The 22976-nt window shown below is 35.0% G+C and overlaps 1 protein-coding gene across 2 annotated transcripts in view; it reads left to right on the top strand.

Annotated features, from left to right (window-relative positions):
- The window catches only part of SLC6A15 (solute carrier family 6 member 15), a 141863-nt gene that overhangs the window by 96557 nt on the left and 22330 nt on the right, over positions 1-22976 (top strand). For both annotated transcript variants that reach the window (XM_074226530.1, XM_074226529.1), the window contains 4 exons: positions 10422-10857; positions 15965-16122; positions 16647-16773; positions 19991-20172. In XM_074226530.1, coding sequence (XP_074082631.1) covers positions 10569-10857; positions 15965-16122; positions 16647-16773; positions 19991-20172 — 756 coding nt within the window. In that variant the 5' untranslated portion in view covers positions 10422-10568. The remainder of the gene's footprint in view (positions 1-10421; positions 10858-15964; positions 16123-16646; positions 16774-19990; positions 20173-22976) is intronic.

Genomic DNA, 22976 nt, shown 5'->3' with positions numbered 1-22976 from the left:
TTTGTTACTGTCTGTGTGACAAGTACCTTCACCTTCTTGGGCCTGACTCAACTCATCGGTACAATGAGGGGGATGACTTCTACGGTGCCTTCCATCTCTGTCTGTGCTCCTGTGCTCTTTTCTTCACTTTGCTAGTGCAGATGTTCTTTAATTATAGTACATTTGTATTCCTTGCTGCCAAGATGGGCAAGTAGGCAGACAGAGCAGTCCCATTTACTCCCCAGACCTTGGTAAGGCCAATCTACTCTGGACTCTCTCAGTTCTCATACTTGGGGTTTGGTTGTGTTTTTCAGACCATTGCACAGTAATGGCAGATGCCTTGATTTGATTTCTAGCTGATGGTTTCCACAATGTTACTATACTGATGGACAGTGAGAAATCCTAGGGACAATACATTCTCTTTGCCTGGTCTCTTTGTTTCTCTGTCTTGTCCTGTGTTTCAGTTTTTATTTGTCTCACTGTTTCTCACTCACAAATCTTGCTGCTGGAGGACTAATGTAGCATTTGTAAAAATAAGCTCCAGTATAATTAGATCACCTTTCCAAGTTGTTGCCCATGTGTCCCCTATTATGGTACAATCATACATTAGCATTTTAACCATTAACCATGGTTTTAATAAAAATCAAACTTTCACAAAAGAAATTTCTAAACACCAGCACCTTAGACACTCTCCGAGAGTGGCATGAGATGAACAGGCTTAATCTTAGACTTGCCACTTAATTTGGACACAACAATTAGTACTAAAATAGTAAGAAGGAGAGATTCAAACTGAAATCTTCAACCCCAGTGGACCAGACTGGTTGATGATTAAGAGTCAGATAATTAATGGAGGGGGATTGGGGAGGAAGAGAGGGAGAGAGAGACAGAGACGGGCAGAATGAGAGGGAGAGAAAGACAAAGACAGAGACAGTGGGAGGGAGAGAGAGAGACAGAGAGACGGGAGGGAGGGGGAGGGGGAGGGGGAGGGGGAGGGGGAGGGGGAGAGAGGGGGAGAGAGGGGGAGAGAGGGGGAGAGAGGGGGAGAGAGGGGGAGAGAGGGGGAGAGAGGGAGAGGGGGAAGCATTTTTGAGGCCTCTACTTTTGGCTCCGGGTGGTTTGGGGAATAACTTCTTACCTCCCATAAAGAACTTGACTTTGAGAGAAGTGTGAACACATTATAGTAAATTTATGGGAAAACTTTAGATTAGAGGTACATAGGATAGGTAGGCATCTTCTTTGCAGGAAAAACCCATGTAAATGAGTTCATTGATCTATGGAAGGGTTGGAGAGCTATTTCAAATTGTATTAACCTAAATGTTGATAGGTCAGTATAGAAACAACTGAGTTGAGCACTTAGAAGCAATAATTAGTGAAAATTGGAAGCTACCAGATGGCTCAAATTGTTAACAACATCCATCTGTAAGCTCCTTTAGTAACTAATTCTCCTTCCCACTCAACTAAATGTATCTTAATTACTTCTTGCCTTATTTTTACATCATGAATTAGAGAGTTAATTTGAGGGCACTTTTTTCATCTTTTCCTTAGATACCCAAATTGCAAGTTGTAGTTTTTCTATTGACCATTCCATCCTCTTAGATTAGAATTTCTTAATTTTTTTTGTGGGTGTGTTAGAGCCCTTTGGAAATCTAGTAAAGCCTATGAACTCAGAATAAATTAAAAAAAAAATCTTAATTGGAAGCGATGTCAGGTTTTAGTTAGAAGTTAGTTAAAATAAAGATAGGAACTTTTTTTTCCCCATCTATTCCATCCTGAAATATAACCATGGATCCCTTGGGGGTCAATGGACCACCAGTTAAGAACTAGTATCTTATATATTTTTCTCTTGGCTTCACACAGACTGCTCTCTTCTGGTTGTTTTCCCATCAAACTAATAATTCCTTCTCTTTTCTCATCTTTCTAGTCTGTCTTCTCTTCTGTGACCCTGTTGTTCATTTCCATGATTTCTGGTACCACCTCTATGTCAAAATCTCCTTAGCCAATCCTAACCTATCATTTGAGTCTTAGATTGGTATTCCCAAATAATTATAGGCCATCTCTACTTGCATGCTACTGAGCATTTTAAATTCAACATCCAAAACTGAGTTTATAGTTCTCCCAAAAGTTTTTTGTTTTATGCTTGCACTATTTGTGTTTGTGGACCAACCTTTAATTAATCCTTGCTCAAAATCTTGGAGTTTGTCTTTCTTCCCTTTTGGTTAACTCTCATTTCTAAATAGTTACTGAATCCTTGTTCATTTTATCTAGCAAAGTCACAGATCTTTCTCTTCTCCTATATTTTCAATGTCACTGTCTTAATAGATCCTCTCAAAGCAAGCCAATAAGAATTTATTAAGCTTCTGCTGTGTGGCAGACATTGCTCTAAGTTAAATCTTTTTTGTCATTTACCTGAGGTATCCAGGTGACTTGTGTCTACTTTGATTCCTCTGATATTGTCAGAGTAAATACTTTCGGGTCATGGGACACTCAGCTAAGAGAACTGATGGAAGCTTGCCTTGGGGCAGACTGCCAACTGGATTGCAAGGTCCACCTTTGAGCTTTTTAACTGCAGCAGCTTTAATATATTGAAATTGCTGTGGTTGCTGGCAGCAGATTTGCCCTTCACTAGAACTTCCTTAAAGTATTTAAAGTGTACTTATTTCAATTATGGGACCTTGAAAGAGGCCTGTATTATTATTTTTCAGCACTGCCTCCCTGAGATGGGAGCAGATAATTTGCTTTCCTTGGATGTTATAACCTTTTCTCAGGTTCCCTCTCCAGTTCCATTTTGTTATTTTGGAACTGGGGTCATGGTTTATAATTAAGAAGGATGGTGGGGGGGGCATTCTTATTGTGCTGCTAGAGGTGAAATTCTTGAACTGGTGTAAGACCAGATCAGAAACATTTTCCAAGAATGTTTTCATTAATCAAGGATGAAAGTTGGAGGTTTAGAAGATGATCAGATTCTGACCATTGTGGTTCTGACCATAAATGATGCGACGGCATTATTCCCATGACAGCTTCTAGGAAACCAAAGTCTTTGGATTCTGGGGGAAATATGGTTGCAGACCATCAAGACACAATCCAACTTCACTGTTAGACTGTTAAAAGATTATCACCATAAAATTGATTATACCACTGAGAGACAGATTAACTTTATCTTAACCCTTTAAATTTGTCACCATAAAAATATCATACTTATATTCTGCCTGGCAATTACTGTAATTTTGTGGTGCCTCAGTTATATAGGAAAGATCTACATCTAAAAGACTAAGGTCTCCCACTGTATACAAACTAACACCAGAAATCCTGTTTCCTATATGATCAGGCCATTGGGTCTATGACAGTTATGGAAGATGCAGTGAGATGGATGCCTTTGCATGCTATTCCTTTCATTTTAATCAACATAATGTGTATTTCATATCATTTTAATTTGTTCTTTTTCTAGTTTTTTAGTTGCATTGATCTCTTTATGTACTTTAGTCATTTAAGCATTTAGAAATATAAAATTTCCACTAATAACTGCTTTGGCTGCATCCCACAAGTTTTGGTTTGATGTTTCATCATTGTCATATGTTGGGTGAAATTGTTGATTTATTTTCTATTATTTGTTGTTTGATTCACTCATTCTTTAAAATTATATTATTTAGTTTCCAGTTAGTTTTCAGTGACCTTTTATTACATGTAATCTTCATTGCATCATGACCTGAAAAGGATGCATTTAAAATTCTGCATTTGATTATGAAGTTTTTAATGCCCTAATGTATGGTCAGTTTTTATCTAAGTTCCATTCAATTTTCTCCAGAGTTCTATCATATCTAACTCATTTAAAACTTTTTTACCTCATTAATTTCCTTGTTTATTTTGTGGTTAGATTTATCTAATACTGAGAAAGGGAGATTGAAATTCCCCACTAATATAGTTTTGCTGCTTATATCTTCCTATATGTAATTCCTTTAGCTTCTCCTCCAAGAATCTTGATGTTATTCTACTTGGTACATATATGTTTAATATTGATATTATTTCATTACCTATAGCACCTTTTAGAAAGATGCAGTTTCCTTCCTTATCCCTTTTAATGTATCTATTTTTGATTTTGCTTTGTCTGAGATCAAGATTGCTATCTCTGCTTTTTTTTTTATTCAACTAAAGCATAATATATTTTACTCCTTTTACATTTACCTGGTGTGAATTTCTCTGCTTCAAATGTGGATTCTGTTTTTTAGTCCACTCTGCTATCTTTTCTCTTTTATTCACATTAATATGATTACTAACTCTCTATTTCCCTCTATTCTATCTTTCCCATTTGTACTCTTCTCTCTCCTTTTCCTTTATTCCTCCTCACCAACATTTTACTTGTGCTATTGCCTCCATCAATCTGCCCTCCCTTCTATTTGCCCCCTTCCTTTTTCTTCTTCTTGTTCCTTTTTACTCTTTTTTAACTTTTAGTTTTCTCCTCCTTTTTATCACCCTCTTCTCTTTTCTTTCCTCTTTCCCCTCCTACTTCCCTTAGGGTAAGATAAATGTCTAAATTCAATTGGGAATTTTTGTTATTTTCTCTTTGAATCAAATATGTTGAGAATAATATTATTTAGTGTTCAAACACTCTTTTTCTCTAATGCCTCTGTTTTCTTTTCCCAGTATAATCCTTCTTCTCATGGCTTAATTGCTTTATACCTATCTTGTATCCAAAGCCTCTAAAGATACTAGCAATTGTTTCTGTTTTGGGCAGAAACCCTGAGTAATTTCATCTCCTAGAATGACTGATTTTTAACTAGATATAAAAGATCTTTCTTTACCTCTTTCTTGCCTAGCCTTAATCACTGAATGAATGAACTTAAAAGGCCAAGGTACCCTACCACATCTAGGACCATCTTCTGTCATCCTGAGGATAGACAACTTTTGAGTATGAGCTGCCCCACTAGGGATTCAACTGGCCAGTTCCAGTTGGGCAACTCAGCTCCTTCATTCTCTCCCTCTCTTCTCCCCCTTTCCTCCTCTCCCTCTCCCATATGTTTTCAAGGTAATTGGATTAGGTGACTTGTCCAAGGTCGAACAGCTAGTAAGTATTAAGTATCTGAGACTAGATTTGAACCCAGGTCCTCCTGACTCCAGGGCCAGTGCTCTATCCACTGTACCACCTATCTGCCTTTCCCACTAGGGATCCAGCTGGCCAGTTCCAGTTGGGCAACTCAATTTCTTCCTCCTATTCCTCTCTTCCTCTCCCTCTTTAGAGGGATAAATAGGCCATAGGAGGAGGCAGCATGATAAGTCAATCTCCCTGGTTCTTGAGAGCCAGCATTGTTTAATTCTTTTTTCTTTATATTTTCTTTATGTTTATATAAATATTTATATTTATTTTCTTTATATTTTAATTATATATATATATGCATATATATATGCATATATATATATATATATATATATATACACATACACACACACACACACACACACACACACACACACACTTAGTAAAGTACCTGGCCTATTATAGTATTTAATAAATGGTTTCTGATTTGCTGAGAAAATGAAATATTTATGGGTGATAGGAAGACCCAGTGTGTGACTATTCCAGTATGCATCTGAGGGAAATGGAAGTTAAGTAATTAAGGAACTGAAAGGCTAAAATAATTGAGAAAACTTCAATATAGATCATAAAGTTTAACAATATTAGGGAAGAAATTTGGGTGGAGAGGAAGACTGTGAACTCTGCACTGAACTCAATGAGTTAAAAATGAAAAGATTAAAATTTCTTAGGATTGTTAGGGGAAAAAGCCACAGGATTTGCACTGAATGATACACATTTAGATGGAGATACATTTACAAAGGAGAGAGAAGGGAGAAGGGATGGCTTCTCCTCTGGGATCATTGAATTAGGGGAGAGAGGAGGTCCAATTGGAACTGGAAAAGAAGGCTAGCATAGCGCCATGATATCAGGGACCTACCTCTCTGAGAGTGCCAGAAAATGGAAGGGTAATAAAGAAAGAACTTTAAAATGAAGCAGAATTTGTTTTTATTTCAGAATGGGAATTTCAGAGGGCAAAATGAAAAGGAGAATTCAGATACAGAGTGGGATATTGAAGTGTCCTTGGATGGAATCAGAGAGGAGACAGCAGGATTTAAGAGTGGGTCTCCTTGGCTTAAGTCACTAATTAAGTGCTAATAAGTCTGAAGTTCATATCAAGTCTTAAAATGAATCAAAGTCATGAATTGAGGACTAAATGAGACTTTAATAGAGATAACAAGGTAACATAGATGTCACCCTGGGGGATATCTAGTGGATTTCCCAAACAAAGGGATTCATGAAAATGTTATTATAGTTTTAGGAGGAGGCATCATGAGGTAACAAGGCTTGGCCAGGAGACCTCAGTGATCCCTGGTAATCTTGATGAGGAAAGCCACCTCATTTTGCTGCTTTGCCCTTCATGCTATGAATCTCAATGGAAGGGGACCAAAAAGAGCAGGGGGCTACCTGGCTCCTGCTTATCATGTTTATAAGGAAAGATTCTGAGGTGAGGGTTTGAAGTTTCTAGGATGGAGGTTTAAGATATTGCTCAGTTCAACCCAATCTCATTTTTTTAAGGGTAGGAATATAAAAATGTTATTGAAACTTTGACATTGTCAGGATAACCAAGAGGTTGAAGCAGCACACATTACAGTCGGGATTAACAATTTTCTATCCTTACATTAACATGTAATTTTGTCACTACCAAGACAAAAAAAACTAAGGAGCTTACGTTCTACTGGAACATGGTGTACATAAGTGAATATAAAGTAAACACAAAAGAATACAAGAGAATTTCATGAAGTAGAGAGTCTTAACAAATGGAGTCATCAGGAAAGATGTTGTTTTTCCTAGGATATTGTTCCTGAGCTGTTTTTTGAAGGAAACTTAGGGATTCCCAGAGGGGGAAGAAGGAAAAGATTCCATCTCAGAAATGTGAAAGAGCATACATAGCAGGAGATGGATGATTATTTTTAGGAAACAGGTTAGTGGACAATTTAACTAGAATGGAGACTACATGAAAGGAAATCAGGAGGAATAAATCTGGAGAGGTAAATAGGACCAGAGTATATCATATGAATGTATAATTCATCACATGTCAGTTTATTCTTGACCTTTATCTTTCTTTTATATCCTGAAAAAAACAATAATACTTGGTGATTCATATGTCTTGTGTGAGTTTTATGTTTAGATGTACTCGATATATAACTTCCTAAAATAATTTTCATTTAAAAAAGATTTTAGTAAATAATATATATATATATATATATAAACTACATAGGTAATATATATATAATATATAAGAAAAAACATCACTTTTGCCATAAAGATGAAATACAGTAAATATAAGATAATGTTAACCTTGAGCTATTATGAATTATAGTAAATATAGCAAACAATAATTTTGTGTTTGTTATAGCCACTGTGCCACCAGGCTGCCCCAAGGACTTGCAGTTTTGGAAGAGCCTTAGAGATCATGTTGTCTAATCTTATCATGTTATATAAAAGGAAACAAGGAAACGGGCTGAGAGAAGTCAGGTGATTTGTCTAAGTTGTTAGAATTGGAAGTTAGTTCTTCTGTTTTCCTATCCATGATGGTTTGTGGTGGGCTCATTTATTGGCTAATATACTAAATCCTAAATGGCTTTTAAAGTATGTTTTTAAAGCATTTGGGTAAAATCAAGAGACTTGGATTTTATTTCCATCTTTGCTACTAACTAGTGGTATGATGTTGGTTTTTGTTAAGACAGTGTCTGAGTTCTCTTCCAGTCTTAATATCCTATGAATTAGAATATAAAAATCAGCCCTCAAATTTTCTACCCCTATCAAAGGCAGTTAGGTGGAGACTTAGAGTTAGGAAGATCTGAGATCAAATTTGGGCACATCCACTTACTATCTGTGTGATGATGAGTTAGGCACTTAAGAAAAAAAAACAAACTTCTGCTTGCCTCAGTTTCCCCAACTGCAAAAAGGAAATAATAGGAATACCTTCAAAGGGTTTGAATTTCCCAGCACAGAACATGGTATAGTGTTTATTAAATGCCTATTTCCTTCCTCTTTCCCTTATTTCCCTCCACTTCCTCCCCTTTCTTTGCATCCTCCAGGACTTTTTTATTAGTTGGCAGATTTTGAGGAATTTCCCTTTAACAAATAACTGAAAACGAAAATGAGAATTTTCTTATTTGTTTGTTTTCTTATTTATTTGCTTGCCCCTGTGCCCTATATATATAGTATTACCATATAGTAATGAGGTTATTTTCCCAAACAAAAATATGTGTTGGAAACTTGTGAACATGGATATACACTTCTTTTGACATTGACCAAAATACTTTACCTTTTTGGAACACCTTGGTGCATGTTTTCATCTTTGTCATAGAAAATCTATGACCTAGAAGAGTTGGAAGGGGTCTTGGGATCTTGGAGGGCAGCTGGGCCAACAGAAGTTAAATGACTTGCCCAAGGGAACTAAACAGTTAGAAGTGAATGCCCCATGTACTTCCAATTAGAAATTAAGTACTCTTTCCATTTGTACAATGCTGTCTCCAGCTTGATTAGATTAGATTTTTTTTAATAGCCAAAAGTCATTTGAAGGCAAGTCTCAGGAATGAGAGTGAGTGGTCCACCATGTTGTAATAATGGATAGTTGGCATACGGTCATGCTTGCTTAACCCTTGTTACCTTGGGAAACCCTCTGTGTGTCTCAGGTTCCTCATCTGGTAAATAAAAGGACTGCACAAGACAAGAGCTATTTAACATATGTCTCACAACATTCCCAAGTGAAGCCTGTCTCAGATAAAAATGTAATTGAATTGTATTTAATAAAATAATTAAAATATATTTTAAAATAAAAATATGTGGCCTGGGAAGACTTATGTGTGAATTAATTACCCCTTTTTTCTATTTGAGTTAGACAGGTGACCAATTTTAAATATGTGGCTCTATGATTAAGCCCATATAATGCTATATTTGGCACTATTACACCCACCATAACACTTTGTACAGGATATTTTGTGTCAGATGCTAAGTAATTGAAAAACAAGATTTGACTTGTTGCATTTAAATTGGGGCTAAAGGAAGTTTCAAAAGTTAGATTTACTGGGCCTTTTGAATGATGACTGCCTCACTGGAATAATTAGATGCTTTTCAAGGGAACTGCTTCCAAGGAAAACATTCATTTTCTGGTCTTAATCCTGTTTGTTAAAGCCTCAATTACTGTAACTGTCTATAAAGACACACCCTATAGATTTGTATGTAATGGAACCTAAGACAAAGGGGACCTTAAGGTCCATGTGAATGAGAGGGTTAACTTTAATGTTAAAAAAAAAAAAAGAGAGACAGATCCAATAACTGATAGTGGAATCTTAATAAATTTTGTTTGTTTTTGTGTTTTAAGTGAACTTACAATTTTATCTCATATTATGCTGCATCATAATATAAAGCTAGTTCTTTAGCTATATATATATTTATACATATTTATACATATGCACAAATTCTAGGATTCTCAAATTTGTGAAAATCATGACAACAAAAGTTATCCTTGTTACAATAAGTCATAAGATCATAGAGTTCAAGTTTGAAAGGATAGTGGAGGCTGATGGGCCATTGGCTCCAACCTCCTCATTTTTTTCAGTTGAGGAAACAAAGATATTCTGACTTGTACATACAACTAGTGTCTGAGGCAGAATTTTGAATCAAGTTGCCTTGACTCCAGGAATAGAATTCATGCCTAGATATGAAAAAAAAAATGCTAGCTTAAATGAATTCTTTATGACTCATTCAGTCGAGTGAGAAGGAACAAAAATCACTGTGAAGAAAAAGCAAAGTATTTTGAGGATAGTTTAACTACATTGGTGCAGAAAGTAGTGTATATTGGCCAGGTAGGAACTCATTCATCCATAGAATGGTATACAGTAGAAGAAAGCCTGTCATTAGGTAGCTTTCTGTCTTATCAAATTATTCTTGCCAACTTGATGCCACCTTGGCAATGTATGACCTGGAGATAGCTAGGTAGCTAGAGCACTGGACTGGCTTGGAGTTAGGAAGGCGGCAGTTTAAATACAACCTCATTCACTTGCTGTGACTGTGTGACCCTGTGCTAGTCACGTCAACTTTTGTTTGCCCCAGTTTCCTCACCTGTCAAATGAAGATAAGATTAGCATCTTCTTAGAGTTGTTCTGAAGCTCAAAATGAAACATTTATAAAATATCTGACTGCTTTTATATGACTCTGCAAGTTAAGAATATGTTTTTCATTTCTAAATACAGTAAAATTAATTTAAATACGGGAAGAACTCCAATTCCCCCCCCCTCACTTTTCTACAGGATTAAAAATGTTATTCTTTATACTGAATTAAACAGTCTCGAGTTCAGAAAGAAATGCAAGAAAGGTCAACCATAACAAGTAACTATTTAATATTTTTTATTCTAACATTTTATAGGTGTACATGGGACCTTGAACATATAGATCCAGAAGCCTCCAGATTTATTCATCGTGAATTGTTTGAAAAGTTTCTTCAGTTTTTTCTTCATATTAAGTGACATTTTTTTGAGTCTCCCTGCCTTAAGCCACTCACCCACATTTTCCAATGCCTAAAAATAGTAAGGTGGTAAAAAGAGAATTAGATGATGATGTCATCGAATCCGTCAAAGATCTCCTTTCCAATGAAGATTCTGCTGATGACGCCTTTAAGAAGAGTGAACTGATTGTGGATGATCCCGAAGAAAAAGACATTGGCGTTGAAAAAGGCTCCGATGGGGACTGTGAAAGGCCAGCTTGGAACAGCAAGCTGCAGTATATCTTGGCACAGGTTGGATTTTCTGTTGGTTTAGGGAACGTGTGGAGATTCCCATACCTGTGTCAGAAGAATGGAGGAGGTAAGTCTATCTGACTTTAGGGTTTCTTCATGAGTCACAAATGGACATTGATATAGTTGTCTCCATAAGAAAAGGATGGGAATTTTTTTTTTATTTTAGTTTGTAAATAAGCATTATATTAAGACTATGGAACATTCACATGTAGTTGGGGAATCTACTTGCCAATCAAAGACTGGAATCCTGAGTGTACCAGAGGAAAGAGAATCTCCTTTATTTGAGAGTGCCACTTCTTTGCTCTTTGGTTCCCAAGCAATTTTAGATTTAGATCTATGAACTCCCCTGACTAATTTCTCTGTAGAAAAGCAACTGTCACTAAGACTCTTTCTGAAACTTTTCTAGTAGATAGCTATAATGGTCATTTAGTCCTTTTAGTTTTTGAATGTTATTTTTTTTTTTAATTACATGCAAGGATAGTTTGCAACATTCATCTTTTTTGTAAGCTTTTGAGTTCCACATTTTTCCATGTCCCTCCCTTCCCTTTTCCTTCTCTATAATAGCAAACAATCTGACACAGATTATAAACGTACAATCATTTTTAATGTACCTCCACATCAGTCATGATGGGAAAGAAGAAATAGAACCAAAGGAGGGGGGAACATGAGAAAAAGGAAAAAAACACAATAAAACAAGTTTCAGAAAGTGATACTAATACACCTTGGTAAGCATTCAGGTTCCCTAGCATCCTCTCTGGATACTGATGGTATTCTCCATCACAGGTCCTCTAGAATTGTCCCTAAATCCATCATAGTTGAGGTTTTCCAGGCTTTTCCATTCAGTCATTTTTTTAGAGCTGAAGTCTCTATTGAGGGCAAATTGGGAAATAGGATCAGAGAAGATATTCTTCTCTGTTTATCAGTGCATTGTTAATTGTGAATTGACATAGCACCAATGGAACATAAAACTAGAGATAGTGGATAATGTATAATAGTTAATATTTTTATAGAGTTTTTGCAGAGTGAAAACCTTTTTTTAATTCATTGGATTGTCATGAAAACCCTAAGAGTAGGTGATATTATTTTATTATTATTCCCATTTTACATATGGAAAAATTGAGCCTACGGGAGGTTGTGACTTTGTCCATTGTCATTATAGTTATTAAATATATAAAGCAGGATTTGAATTTGAGTCTTTCTGACTTCAAATTTTTCATTCTATTATCATGTTACGTATCTGGAAATCAACCCAACTGAATGAAATCTCTCTCTGTGGTGAGAGTATATTGAGGAATAGGGCCAGAGAGGATATTCTTTTTGTATATCAGTGTAATGTTATTTATGAGTTTACAACAGATCTGTAAATTTACTTTCTTGTGGGCTAGAGCTCTGTCTAACTTAATCGAACTTGGATTTAACAGATTTGACATAAACAATATATCTACGTGAAACAATGGAAAACTCCCAATGTGAGAATTACCTGCATCAATACAGTCTCTTCTCTTGTTGCCCCCCCCAATGCCTAATTAACATGTCCAGGATAACATAGCTAGTAAATATTTGAGACAGGTTTCTAATTCTCATCTTCCTTTCTCTAAGTTCAGCACTTGTTTTAGTGAATGGTCTCAATCCTTCAATTTTTATCGACTTGACCTAATATGCCTCTATATCCAGAACTCCCTTCTACATTTCTTCCTTATTATTATTAGCTCACAGTATCATAGATTTAGCATCAGAAAGAACCTTAGAAAGACACCTAAATATCTCATTTTTAGATGAAGAAACTGGAGTCCAGAGAGGATAAATTACTTCAACAAAGTCATTCAAGTAGTCACAGATGATAGGACTGAGATTTGAACTCACAATCTCTGATTCTGACTCTAAATCCATTGTTCTTTCCACTACCTTAATTATGAGTGAGTGGCTTTGATAATTGATCTCTTGAGTGCTTGGTTCTGCTATAATCTTTTAATAAAGGCCCTTCATGATTTTGGACACTTCATATGGAAGGCACTCAAAATATCCAGACCATAACCTTAGTGAATAAATATTAATCCAACAACTAAAGTTTATTCAACACATGTAGTTCAGTGGCTCACCCCTTCTATGACTTTGAAATCTTAATTGAATTGAGTTAAATATTACTTGAATAATTTGACTGTAGTTTCAAGTATTGGAATAATCAGTCAGTTATTAAGTACCTATCATGATCCAATTTTGGGGGTTAAGAGTTCTAAATACAAAAAAAGTAAGGGAATAGTCACATCATATTTATAACAAATGTTTGCAGATTTTGCTATCATTATGGTGGAATTGCCTTCCTTTGGAGTAGTTTTGAACCTCTTGTATGTCTTAGAATTTGAATCTTACAGAATTGCTTAAGACATTTAATTAAAGTTACTTGTCCAAGGCCACCCAGGTAGTAGAGTATCAGAGAAGGGACTTAAACTTCAACTTTCATGATTCCTAGGCTGATACTCTACCCATTTTGCCAAGCTACTGGAAAACAGGTCACTCCTTGTGAAAATAAATTCTTTTATAGTGAATGTTTTATTGATATTGTCAGGAGAAACTATTGATATTGTTAGGAGAAACGAGTTCAAATATCAACTTTGACACCTAATTTTATAATTAAGGGAAACTCACTCAAGGATAAATTTGTTTCCTCTTCTTAAAAATACATATATAATTATATCTAAGGTGCCAACCTCCAACTTGAAAATTTTTTTTTAGACCAGTTATCATCCTCTTAGGACTGTTGAGAGAATTTTGATGATATCCAGTGTGCATGTTAAATTAGAAAAGTTTCCCAAGTATCTAAAAGTATTTTCACACCTGCTTCAAAGTTTCCTAGTGAATCGCAAAGTATTTATTTACATGTCTTAGATTTCCCATCATATTACTATCCTTCCCTCTCAGTGAAGTATCTCTTAAAAAACACCGAAAGAGGGAGAATACAACTAAACAATGCAAAAAAGAAGTCTGCCATATTAAATGTCCCATTCCCATAGTCCTCCACTAATAGCTCTTTGGAGCCAAACTTGATTATTCATAATTTCAAAGTATTCTGAATTTCTGTTGTTTTGTTTTTTCCATTGTCATCATTGTGGTTATTTTGTCCAACAAGAGAGACATATAACATACATTGTGTCCAACATTGTTTATTGTTCTGGGACCTAAGTGTTGATGATGATGATGATAGATGTTTATTTATTCATTGACATTCAGATTGGACCAGTCATATTCTTTTTAATTTATAATATCTGGGAACATTGAGAGTTAGTGGCTTGCGCCTTGCCAGTGTGTCAGAGGCAGAACTTGAAGTGAGGGTCTTTCTGACACTGACCTTGGCTTTCTACCCATAAAGTCACATTTTTTTTCAATTGACATTTCTAGCCCTTTCAGTTTTGCAGTATTTTTGCAGTTTGATGCAGAATCTCATTTGAGCTTCACACAAAACCTGGGAGGTTGCTACCATAGATATAATTATCCCCATTTTCCAAATAAGAAAACTGAAGTTTATAGCACTAAAGTAACCTTGTCATAATTACAGAGCTAGTAAGTATTGAAAGTAGAATTTGACCTGATCTCTCTCCTGATTGGAAGTAGGTCACTTCTGATTCAGCTATCTTTATTTAAGTACTTACTACTTGTGGATAAATTAAACGATTAGAAACTGGGTATGATGGGTGCTCTGAACTGGAGGTCGATGAATTCATTTTTTAGTAGTTTTATAGAATTGGTTTCCTTTGTAATACTTTACATTTTATTATGTCATTTCAAAATTATTCTAAGGACATGATTATAGGTGTCAACTAGACTGGCAGAGGACTCTGAGGATTCAAAAAACACCATTTGATTACATGTGTATGTAATCCAGTTTGACTATGTGTTTAAATGCAATCTCATTTGATTGTGTATATATTTATAGGAGATTAATGCACTCATCCATATATACAGGTAATTATATATCTATGCATGTACACCCATGCATTCATTTGTATGCACACATAAATTGGCCCTAGATCATACTATTATTCTCTCTCTCTCTCTCTCTCTCTCTTATTGATTGACCATAATAGGTCCTAAACTAAGCCCTTCTTGGTCTTTGTTTGGGTCCTGGATTGACTCAGTGAATGTCAATAGCAATTGTTTCTATTGTGACAAGAAACCCTGAGGGTCTTCCCTTTCCAGATTGACTTTTTTTTATGTATGTAAAAGAGGCTTATTCTTTGCTTCTTTTCTTTCTTATTTAGACTAGGTCTCCGAAGGGTGTTGATTCAATCAAACTGAGACCTATCAAAAAATCTTAGTTTAAAATAAAAAAAGGCCTCTCACTAAATCCAGGACCCTTTCCAGTCCTCCTAATCCACATCTGGCCACTGGACCCAGATGACTACAGGAGAAAGTGAGGCTGGTGATTTGGCACATCTCTGCCTTACTTAAATCCAGTTCACTTGCATATAATGGCATCACCTCCCAGAAGTCAGTGTCCTCTTCCAAAACAAAGGACAACAGCAAATATGCAAATATATATAAAATCTAATTTGACATTAGAACTTAAAAGCACTATATGAATGTTAGTTATTATTAATTTATTTCTGTAAGAGTACACCCTAACAGCCATTGGTACTAGTAAGTTTTGTCCCCAGTTTGACCATCCCATGTAATGTTCTGTACCCATAGGAAGGTTCATGTATTCTCAGTTCAAATTCTCCTTTCTTTCTAGATTCTATTGGTGAAAATTTGTCAGAATTTATACTTGAAAAATCAATTAAATTGTGTTCATTAATCTTTAATGGTCTGTAATTCATGGTCCTTTAAAAGAGAGTAGAATGAATTTTACATTTGTATATTCCACGAATAAATGTAAGTATTTAAAGAGGATTACAAAGGGAAAGCTTTGACCTACTTGAGGAAAGAAGCAAGTTTTAAGGACTCTAGCAAATTCATATTGTTGATGCTAATTCATGACTTTTTCACAAGAACTGCTTTTTTTTAGCAATTAATTTGCTTTTTTTTGGTCTTTGAAACTGAGAATTCTATATTCCAAATTTCAGACTTGTTAGGGATTTGGAATAATCTTTCTATCAATCTGAAATATTCAGCATATACTGGTTTTTACCAGAAATGTCAACTTGACTATTTTGCCTTATTTGTGTGTCTCTCTCTAGGTGCCTATCTTATGCCATATTTAATATTGCTGCTGATCATAGGCATCCCACTTTTTTTCCTTGAACTTGCTGTTGGGCAAAGAATCAGAAGAGGAAGTATTGGGGTGTGGAATTACATCAGCCCTAAACTAGGAGGGATTGGATTTGCAAGTTGTGTAGTAAGTGATGCATGCCTTTTCATCTAATCTTACTTTTCATTTAATCTTTAATCTTCTACCAGAAAAGAGAAAAAAAGATGCTGATTTTAAAGCTAAGAGTAACTTTTTTCTTTTTTAATAAATAGCATATGTGCTAATGTTCCAAATAATCACGGGCAAAAGGAAGGCTATTGGAAAGAAGTTTAGTCATATAGAAAACATTTTTAACATTTAAAAAAATTAATTTGAAGGCATCACATGCAGTAGTTTTAGATAACTTTACTGTTATGTATCTCTTTGTTTTTATATCTCTTCGTTTCATTTCTAAATATATCTTCTACCACTTCCTTTGCCCAATTCTTTGTAATGGAGAATTTTAAAAGGGAGGGAGGGAGGGAGGGAGGGAGAGAGAGAGAGAGAGAGAGAGAGAGAGAGAGAGAGAGAGAGAGAGAGAGAGAGAAAATGGAGATTAGCAAAACCAGCTCATTCAAAGCTATGAAGTCTGAAAGTGTATGAAATATTAATGGGATTATTTTCTCCTATAGGTATGTTTCTTTGTGGCCCTCTACTACAATGTTATCATTGGCTGGAGCTTGTTCTATTTTTCACAGTCTTTTCAGCAGCCTCTTCCATGGGATCAGTGCCCTCTGGTGAAAAATACTTCTCATGCTTGTAAGAAATATAAATGTATTTGTTTTGCTGCTTAATGAATTTAAACTTTCTATATTAAGATAATCAGGGCTAAGCTGCATTATACTTTTAAAAAATATTATAACTAACCATATCCTAGCCCTACTTACTACAATCCTCCCCCAAAAGAAAACCTCACCAAAAATTCTTCTTTTAACTAATACTCCTAGATAACAATCCAAAGGGAAAATCATTGAGACAAAATTGTGGGAAAAAATGATGATGATGAAAAAAATCTTGATTTTATTGAAACCTTATTTTTGTAACACTTTTATTTCTGAATATATTTCTTCCCCCTTTCCTATTGAATGAGCTATCCCTTGAAAGAAGGATTAAAAAAGAAAGGAGGAGGGGGAAGCAGAGCCAATCATGTGTGACAGTAAATGTAATATTCTACTGGCATAGTTCCCTTTGCAAAGAGGGGAGATGCATTTTTTCAACTACTTTCTTTCTGGAGGCCTATTTTACCAGTTCTCCACATTCTTTTTTGGGACTTCCCAACATGGTCTGTTATTGTGCTTTTTAACCACTACTTGAAGAGGTTGTGATCCTTAGCTTTCTTCTTTGTCTCCTTCCCTTGACCCAAATGTACATTCTTATGAAAACTTGAGGAAGCTACAAAATATTTATTTTGTTTCCAGGACTTCAAATTACTTTAGTTTTCTCCAGTTTCTTTTTAGGTCCTGGTCATAGAATGAGGGATGGTGGGGGGAGGGGGGAAGGCCTGCTTTTTGTATGAATTTTCTGAGAGAAATCAGATGGAAAGCCAGATTGACCAGCAGAATTGAATTCACTGGACAGTTGGTCTCCCACCATTTCACCTTTGTGATGTAGATTTAACTTTCAAGTTATTCAGAAATAGTGTTTAATTAATTCATGTGTGCTTAGGATGCATACCATCTCTTGTCTTGAAAGGGAATCTAAGATTTTTTCCCAAGATTACTTTTAAAAAATACTTAGTTTTTTTAAAAAAATATTTCTCTGTATAAGCAGAATGATGAAATTAATTAGGTAATTTAGCCAAAATAACATGTCATTGAGGAAAAATGTTTTTAGGCCAAGTAATATAATAAATTGCCTCATTTCTCTAGGTAGTTTGTTTTGGCATTAGCACAAAGTGGGTGTAATATTTTGCTTATTCCAATAATTTAACTACCTTTATTAGTAAAGTTCTCCCCTTAATCCAGGAGGAAAAAAAAAAACCTGCCAAATATCCAGGTATTTTGTCATGACAGTAACAAATACCAGATATTTAGATAAATTGATTTTCTGCTACAGTTTTATTGTAATGATTTTTCTTGTACAGAATTGGATCATTTCTGTAAATTTGCTAGAGAAAATATTTACACCTAGAAAAGTAACATTAGGAACCCTCAGAAGCTTCAAAATAGAAAATATTGTTTCTGTTCTGAATTATCTCCTGGAGGCAGAGATTGTAATATGATTTTATGGTCATAATGAAATCTTCATATTTCTCATAAGAATATCTAAGTTTGTCCCCAGGATGATATTATGAACAACTTCTACTATATATGTGCCTCATGGATACATGGTCAAATTGTACATCATTAATTAGAATTATAGATTTGCTGTTAGAATGAACCATAGATAGATAAATAGAGCATTTATTAAGTTTTTCTATATATATATCCAACAGTGCCTTAATTGCTGGGAACACAAATAAAAGGAAGTAAAAGAGACTCTATCCTCAAGAAACTAGAAAAGGGACCAGAGAGAAGGGAACTTTTTAGCAGAATCCATGTCCAACACGCTCATTTTATTAATGATATAACCGAGGTACACAGTCAAGTTATTTATTCAGCATCACAAAATGTAGTGAGTGTCTAAGTATTTGAACCTAGCTTCAAAAGACCAAAATTTTATAGCTGATAGATGCCTCCTTCAACTTATCTTGGGCACCTACTACAGAGGACTGTGAGTTGAGCTCCAAAATCCAGTTTTTGGGTCCTAAAATTTTCAGGGAATTATCTTAAAAGAATCTTTATAATCCTGCTTTAAAAATTATTTTGGTGATAGAGTATCATGAACTGTCTTGAATATTTTTAGTAGTAAATGGACCTCAGGTTCTTTGAGAGTGGTATTTGGCATAAATTAGTGGCTGAAAGATGGTGCCAATGAAGACTTGTTTATTAAACTAATTTATCTTTTAGTCCCCCTTTTTAGGTTGTATGAAATACACAGGTTGTCCACTTTATAGATTATTCATGTTAATATTGTTGTCAATTCTTTTTTAATCCTGGAAAGATTTCTCTGGCTCTGTAAAATATCCCTCTGCCATTTTTCTCTGCTCCTTAGTTTTTTCCTTAGGGTGAGCTCAAAATTGCAAATTAAATTTACTAATAAATTTAACACCCAGAAAAAATAATCTGAATGGACTTTGAACCTAACAAGACCTTTCCAAATGATGATTGAATTGGTTAGACAGAGAAAGGCAAATCTTAAAATCAACAAACAAAAGAAATACTGTAATGCATTTCCTGATCTTTATCAAGTTTGGTGGGATTAGCATGGCCATTTAGACATGAGGTCAAAAAAGTTGCAATATGAAAGCAAAGTTGTCTTTGACTTTAAATCTTTTCTCTTTTTCATATAATAGAAAAATAAAGGGAACATCTTGCTTTTTTTTTTCCTGCCTTTTAAAATGCTGGTCATGGATGTAATTTACATTGAATTTATTTGTATTAATGTATGTTTATTTATATCTTCTTAAATATTTTATTATATATTATGCAATATATAATGAATTTTTAGAGTATGCAGATGGTTTAGTGGTTAGAGCCTAGCGTGAGGAATATCTGATTCAGATTCAGATGGACATTTGTTAGTTGTGTGACTCAGGACAATTCGCTTAATGTCTGTCTGCTGCAGTTTCCTCATCTTGTAGAATGAGGATAATAACAGCTCTTACCTCTCAGAGTCAAAGGGATGATACTTGTAAAATATTTAGAACAGTACCTAACAGATAGTATTTAAGAAATGCTCCAGCCCCTTCCCGATAGCTATAGATTGAAAAAATTTTCTCATACTGAATTTCCATCCCATGAAAACAGTAATTGAATTCTATCAAAAAGTAAGAAATACTTTGCGGAGAAATTCTCTTTGACCATTTCTAATGTAATTACCACAGTTTTCACATATGAAATCATTTTCTTTACCTTCTTTTTTTTTCCTCCTTCAGTTGTGGAGCCAGAATGTGAAAAGAGTTCTGCCACCACCTATTATTGGTATAGAGAAGCCTTGAATATTTCTGACTCCATCTCAGAAAGTGGGGGCCTCAACTGGAAGATGACAATCTGCTTACTGTCTGCTTGGGTCTTGGTTTGTTTGGCAATGATCAAAGGCATTCAGTCTTCAGGCAAAGTGAGTACATTCTTTTTGGCTTGCTGACCATTATTTAGGAAGCCATCCATTCCTGGAACCCCCCCCCCCCCATTTCACCTACTATCTTCTCTATCTGTCGGGGCAACAAGACTAGAAATCATGATTCAATCAATTCTTGAATAAAGTCAATGGTAGGACCTAGTTGAAAAACAATCGGTTTTACAAAAGGCTTGAGGGTTGGTGAAAAGGAGTGTGTTAAGGATGTGTTCAAGTTATGAGAACAGAAAGATGAGGTTGAAGGTGCCTTCTTCTTCCCCTTCTTCTTCCCCTTCTCCCCCCCCTTTTCTTTTTCCCCTACTTCTTCCTCTCTTCCTCCTCCTCCTTTGTCTTCTCCATCTTCTTCTTGGCCTTCTCCTCCTCCTCTTTCTCCTCCTCCTCCTCCTTCTCCTTCCTTCTCATTTTCCTCCTTCTTTCTCTTCCTCTTTCTCCTCTCCTTCTCCTTCCTCCTCCTCTTCCTCATTTTTCATTTTCTTCCTGCTTTCCTTTATTCCTTCCTCCTTTCCTCCATCCTTTACTTTTTCCCTCACTCTTTTCTCTTCCTCTTTAATTTTTTTTATTTTTCATATATGTTAATTTAGAATACTGTCTTTTTTTTTAAGGTTTTTTTTTTGCAAAGCAATGGGATTAAGTGGTTTGCCCAAGGCCACACAGCAAGGCAATTATTAAGTGTCTGAAGCCAGATTTGAACTCAGGTACTCCTGACTCCAGGGCTGTGCTCTATCCACTATGTCACCTAGCCACCCCTAGAATACTCTAAATATCTTTAACATCTTCTGAGATGTTTTTTGGTTCAGCTGATGGCCTTAAAAGTATATTTTAGATGGTGGCCTATAGAAACTTCTCCCTATCCTTGAAGGGCTTTGATTGACTTCTAAAGTGTCTGAATTTTCCAGGGCTGGGTGTACTTTTAGAAATCTGGATCCTCATATCTGATCCTGACAAGCATTTTGGTTTGAATGAAATTTATTGAGAGTTTCAATTGCATTTGCACAGTAAGTATAAAATAGATAGGAATTATAAAAATAAGCAATTTTATACCACTAAATGAATATTAAATTTTGAAAGCTCAGAACTTTTTAAGTCCTTTTAAAAACTCATCACCAAATATTTTTCTATTCAATATTATTACTTTGCCATCACTTTTGATTTGACCTTGTTTTATTGAAATTTTGATAAAGCATGGGATAATTAAATGTTGTTAGGAAATCTGACATTGGTGTAGTAAATCTGTTAAAAATTTTGATTTTTTTGAAAGATTATTTCCAATTATATTCATTCAATTCTTGGATGATTTCAAATTAATGTTTTCAGTTCTAAAATTAGTAGTCTGTTGCTCTCCAAAATAGATTTTGCTTATGAGGATAGAAACAAAGTTCTAAAGATATCCAGATTCATTTTCAAATCTAATGAAATTTTTATTGCATGACTAACTGTGTTCAATTAACTAGTAATTATCTTAATTGGGTATATCCTGTACTCTTTTTATAATTGCCTTCTTGCAAATTATAAAAGAGCAAGTTATAGAGTTGTAGTTTTTTTTTTTTTTACAGAGAATGACCATGCTTACTCAGTGCTTACTTATATAAATAGTACTATGGTTAAAACTGGTTTATTTTGCATTTTTGGACATCTATGGGGGGCCTATACTCATCACTAGGTATATTTATCAAGGAAATTATTTTCTACATCATCTAAAAATAGAGAAATTGTGATTTTATGTATTATTGTAAATTTAGGGGAAAACATACAACATCTTAAATTTGTACCATTAAAATGATCAAATCTTTAATAATTTTTAAAAAATAAAGTCAAAGCTTAAAGAAATTAACAAAACAGAAGTTCAGAGAGAAGACAAAATGATTCTTACCTGAAGATGCCATTTGCTGACTTGCATTTCTGTTATAACTTCCCCTTCTAGCCATTCTTTTCACTTTGCAATTATAGGCAGCCTAATTCTCAACCACTGTTAGTAAGGGTAGTATTGTGAAAATGCATTGCATCAGAGGATCAAAGCTGACAGGGACCTTAGATGAGTCATTTTTGAATGAGGAGAAACCCAAACTGAAGTTATTTGCCAGCATTGATAGGTTTCTCTCCAAGCTGCTTTTGAACCACATGAAAACAAATGAAACAATCTTCAGAGCACTGAATGCTCAAAGAAATTCTTACTTTTTGTGGGAGAAAACCAACTTGTTCTAAGTTAAAGATGGTCTTCAAGAATTGGACAGTGTGTCTGTCAGCCTTATAGTAATGAGTCAGAGAATTCAGCTAGGATCATCTCCATCACCCCCCCCCCCCTATTCTTATGTTAAGATAAAACAGATAAAATCTTTATATGCAGATGGAAAAAAAATTCTCTTGTAAAGTATATTAGAAAATTATGTGAAAATAGACTATTAGACAAATATCCAGTCTATCAGGTAGCATTTATTAAATTCCTACAATGTGTCTGTCACTGAACTGGAGATACTCAAAAAATACATTCTTGAGGACTGCACAGTCTAATGGGAGAGAATTAGCTAGATAAATCAAGTAGCAGATGCTTTATTATTGTGGGTAAGGGGGCTTCTGCCTCAGTTGCTATATTGTTTACAGCCATAATTCATGAAAGATTTTCTAAAATATCTGTTTTAAATCATGGAATTCTGTTCCTAAAAGAGACCAGGATAAGTATAGGATTTGTGAATTCATTGATACGGGCAATTCCCCGGTAAGAAAATTCTCTCTTCTAATTGGGGGGGGGGGGCACTTTCTTTGCAACTTAGGAAGTGTTACTGGATGTT

This window comes from Macrotis lagotis, chromosome 2 (genome assembly GCF_037893015.1).
Source record: "Macrotis lagotis isolate mMagLag1 chromosome 2, bilby.v1.9.chrom.fasta, whole genome shotgun sequence".
In the NCBI taxonomy this organism is placed as follows: Eukaryota; Metazoa; Chordata; class Mammalia; order Peramelemorphia; family Peramelidae; genus Macrotis; species Macrotis lagotis.
The sequence above is the reverse complement of the archived record's forward strand: the minus strand, read 5'-3'. Positions and strand labels throughout refer to the sequence as shown.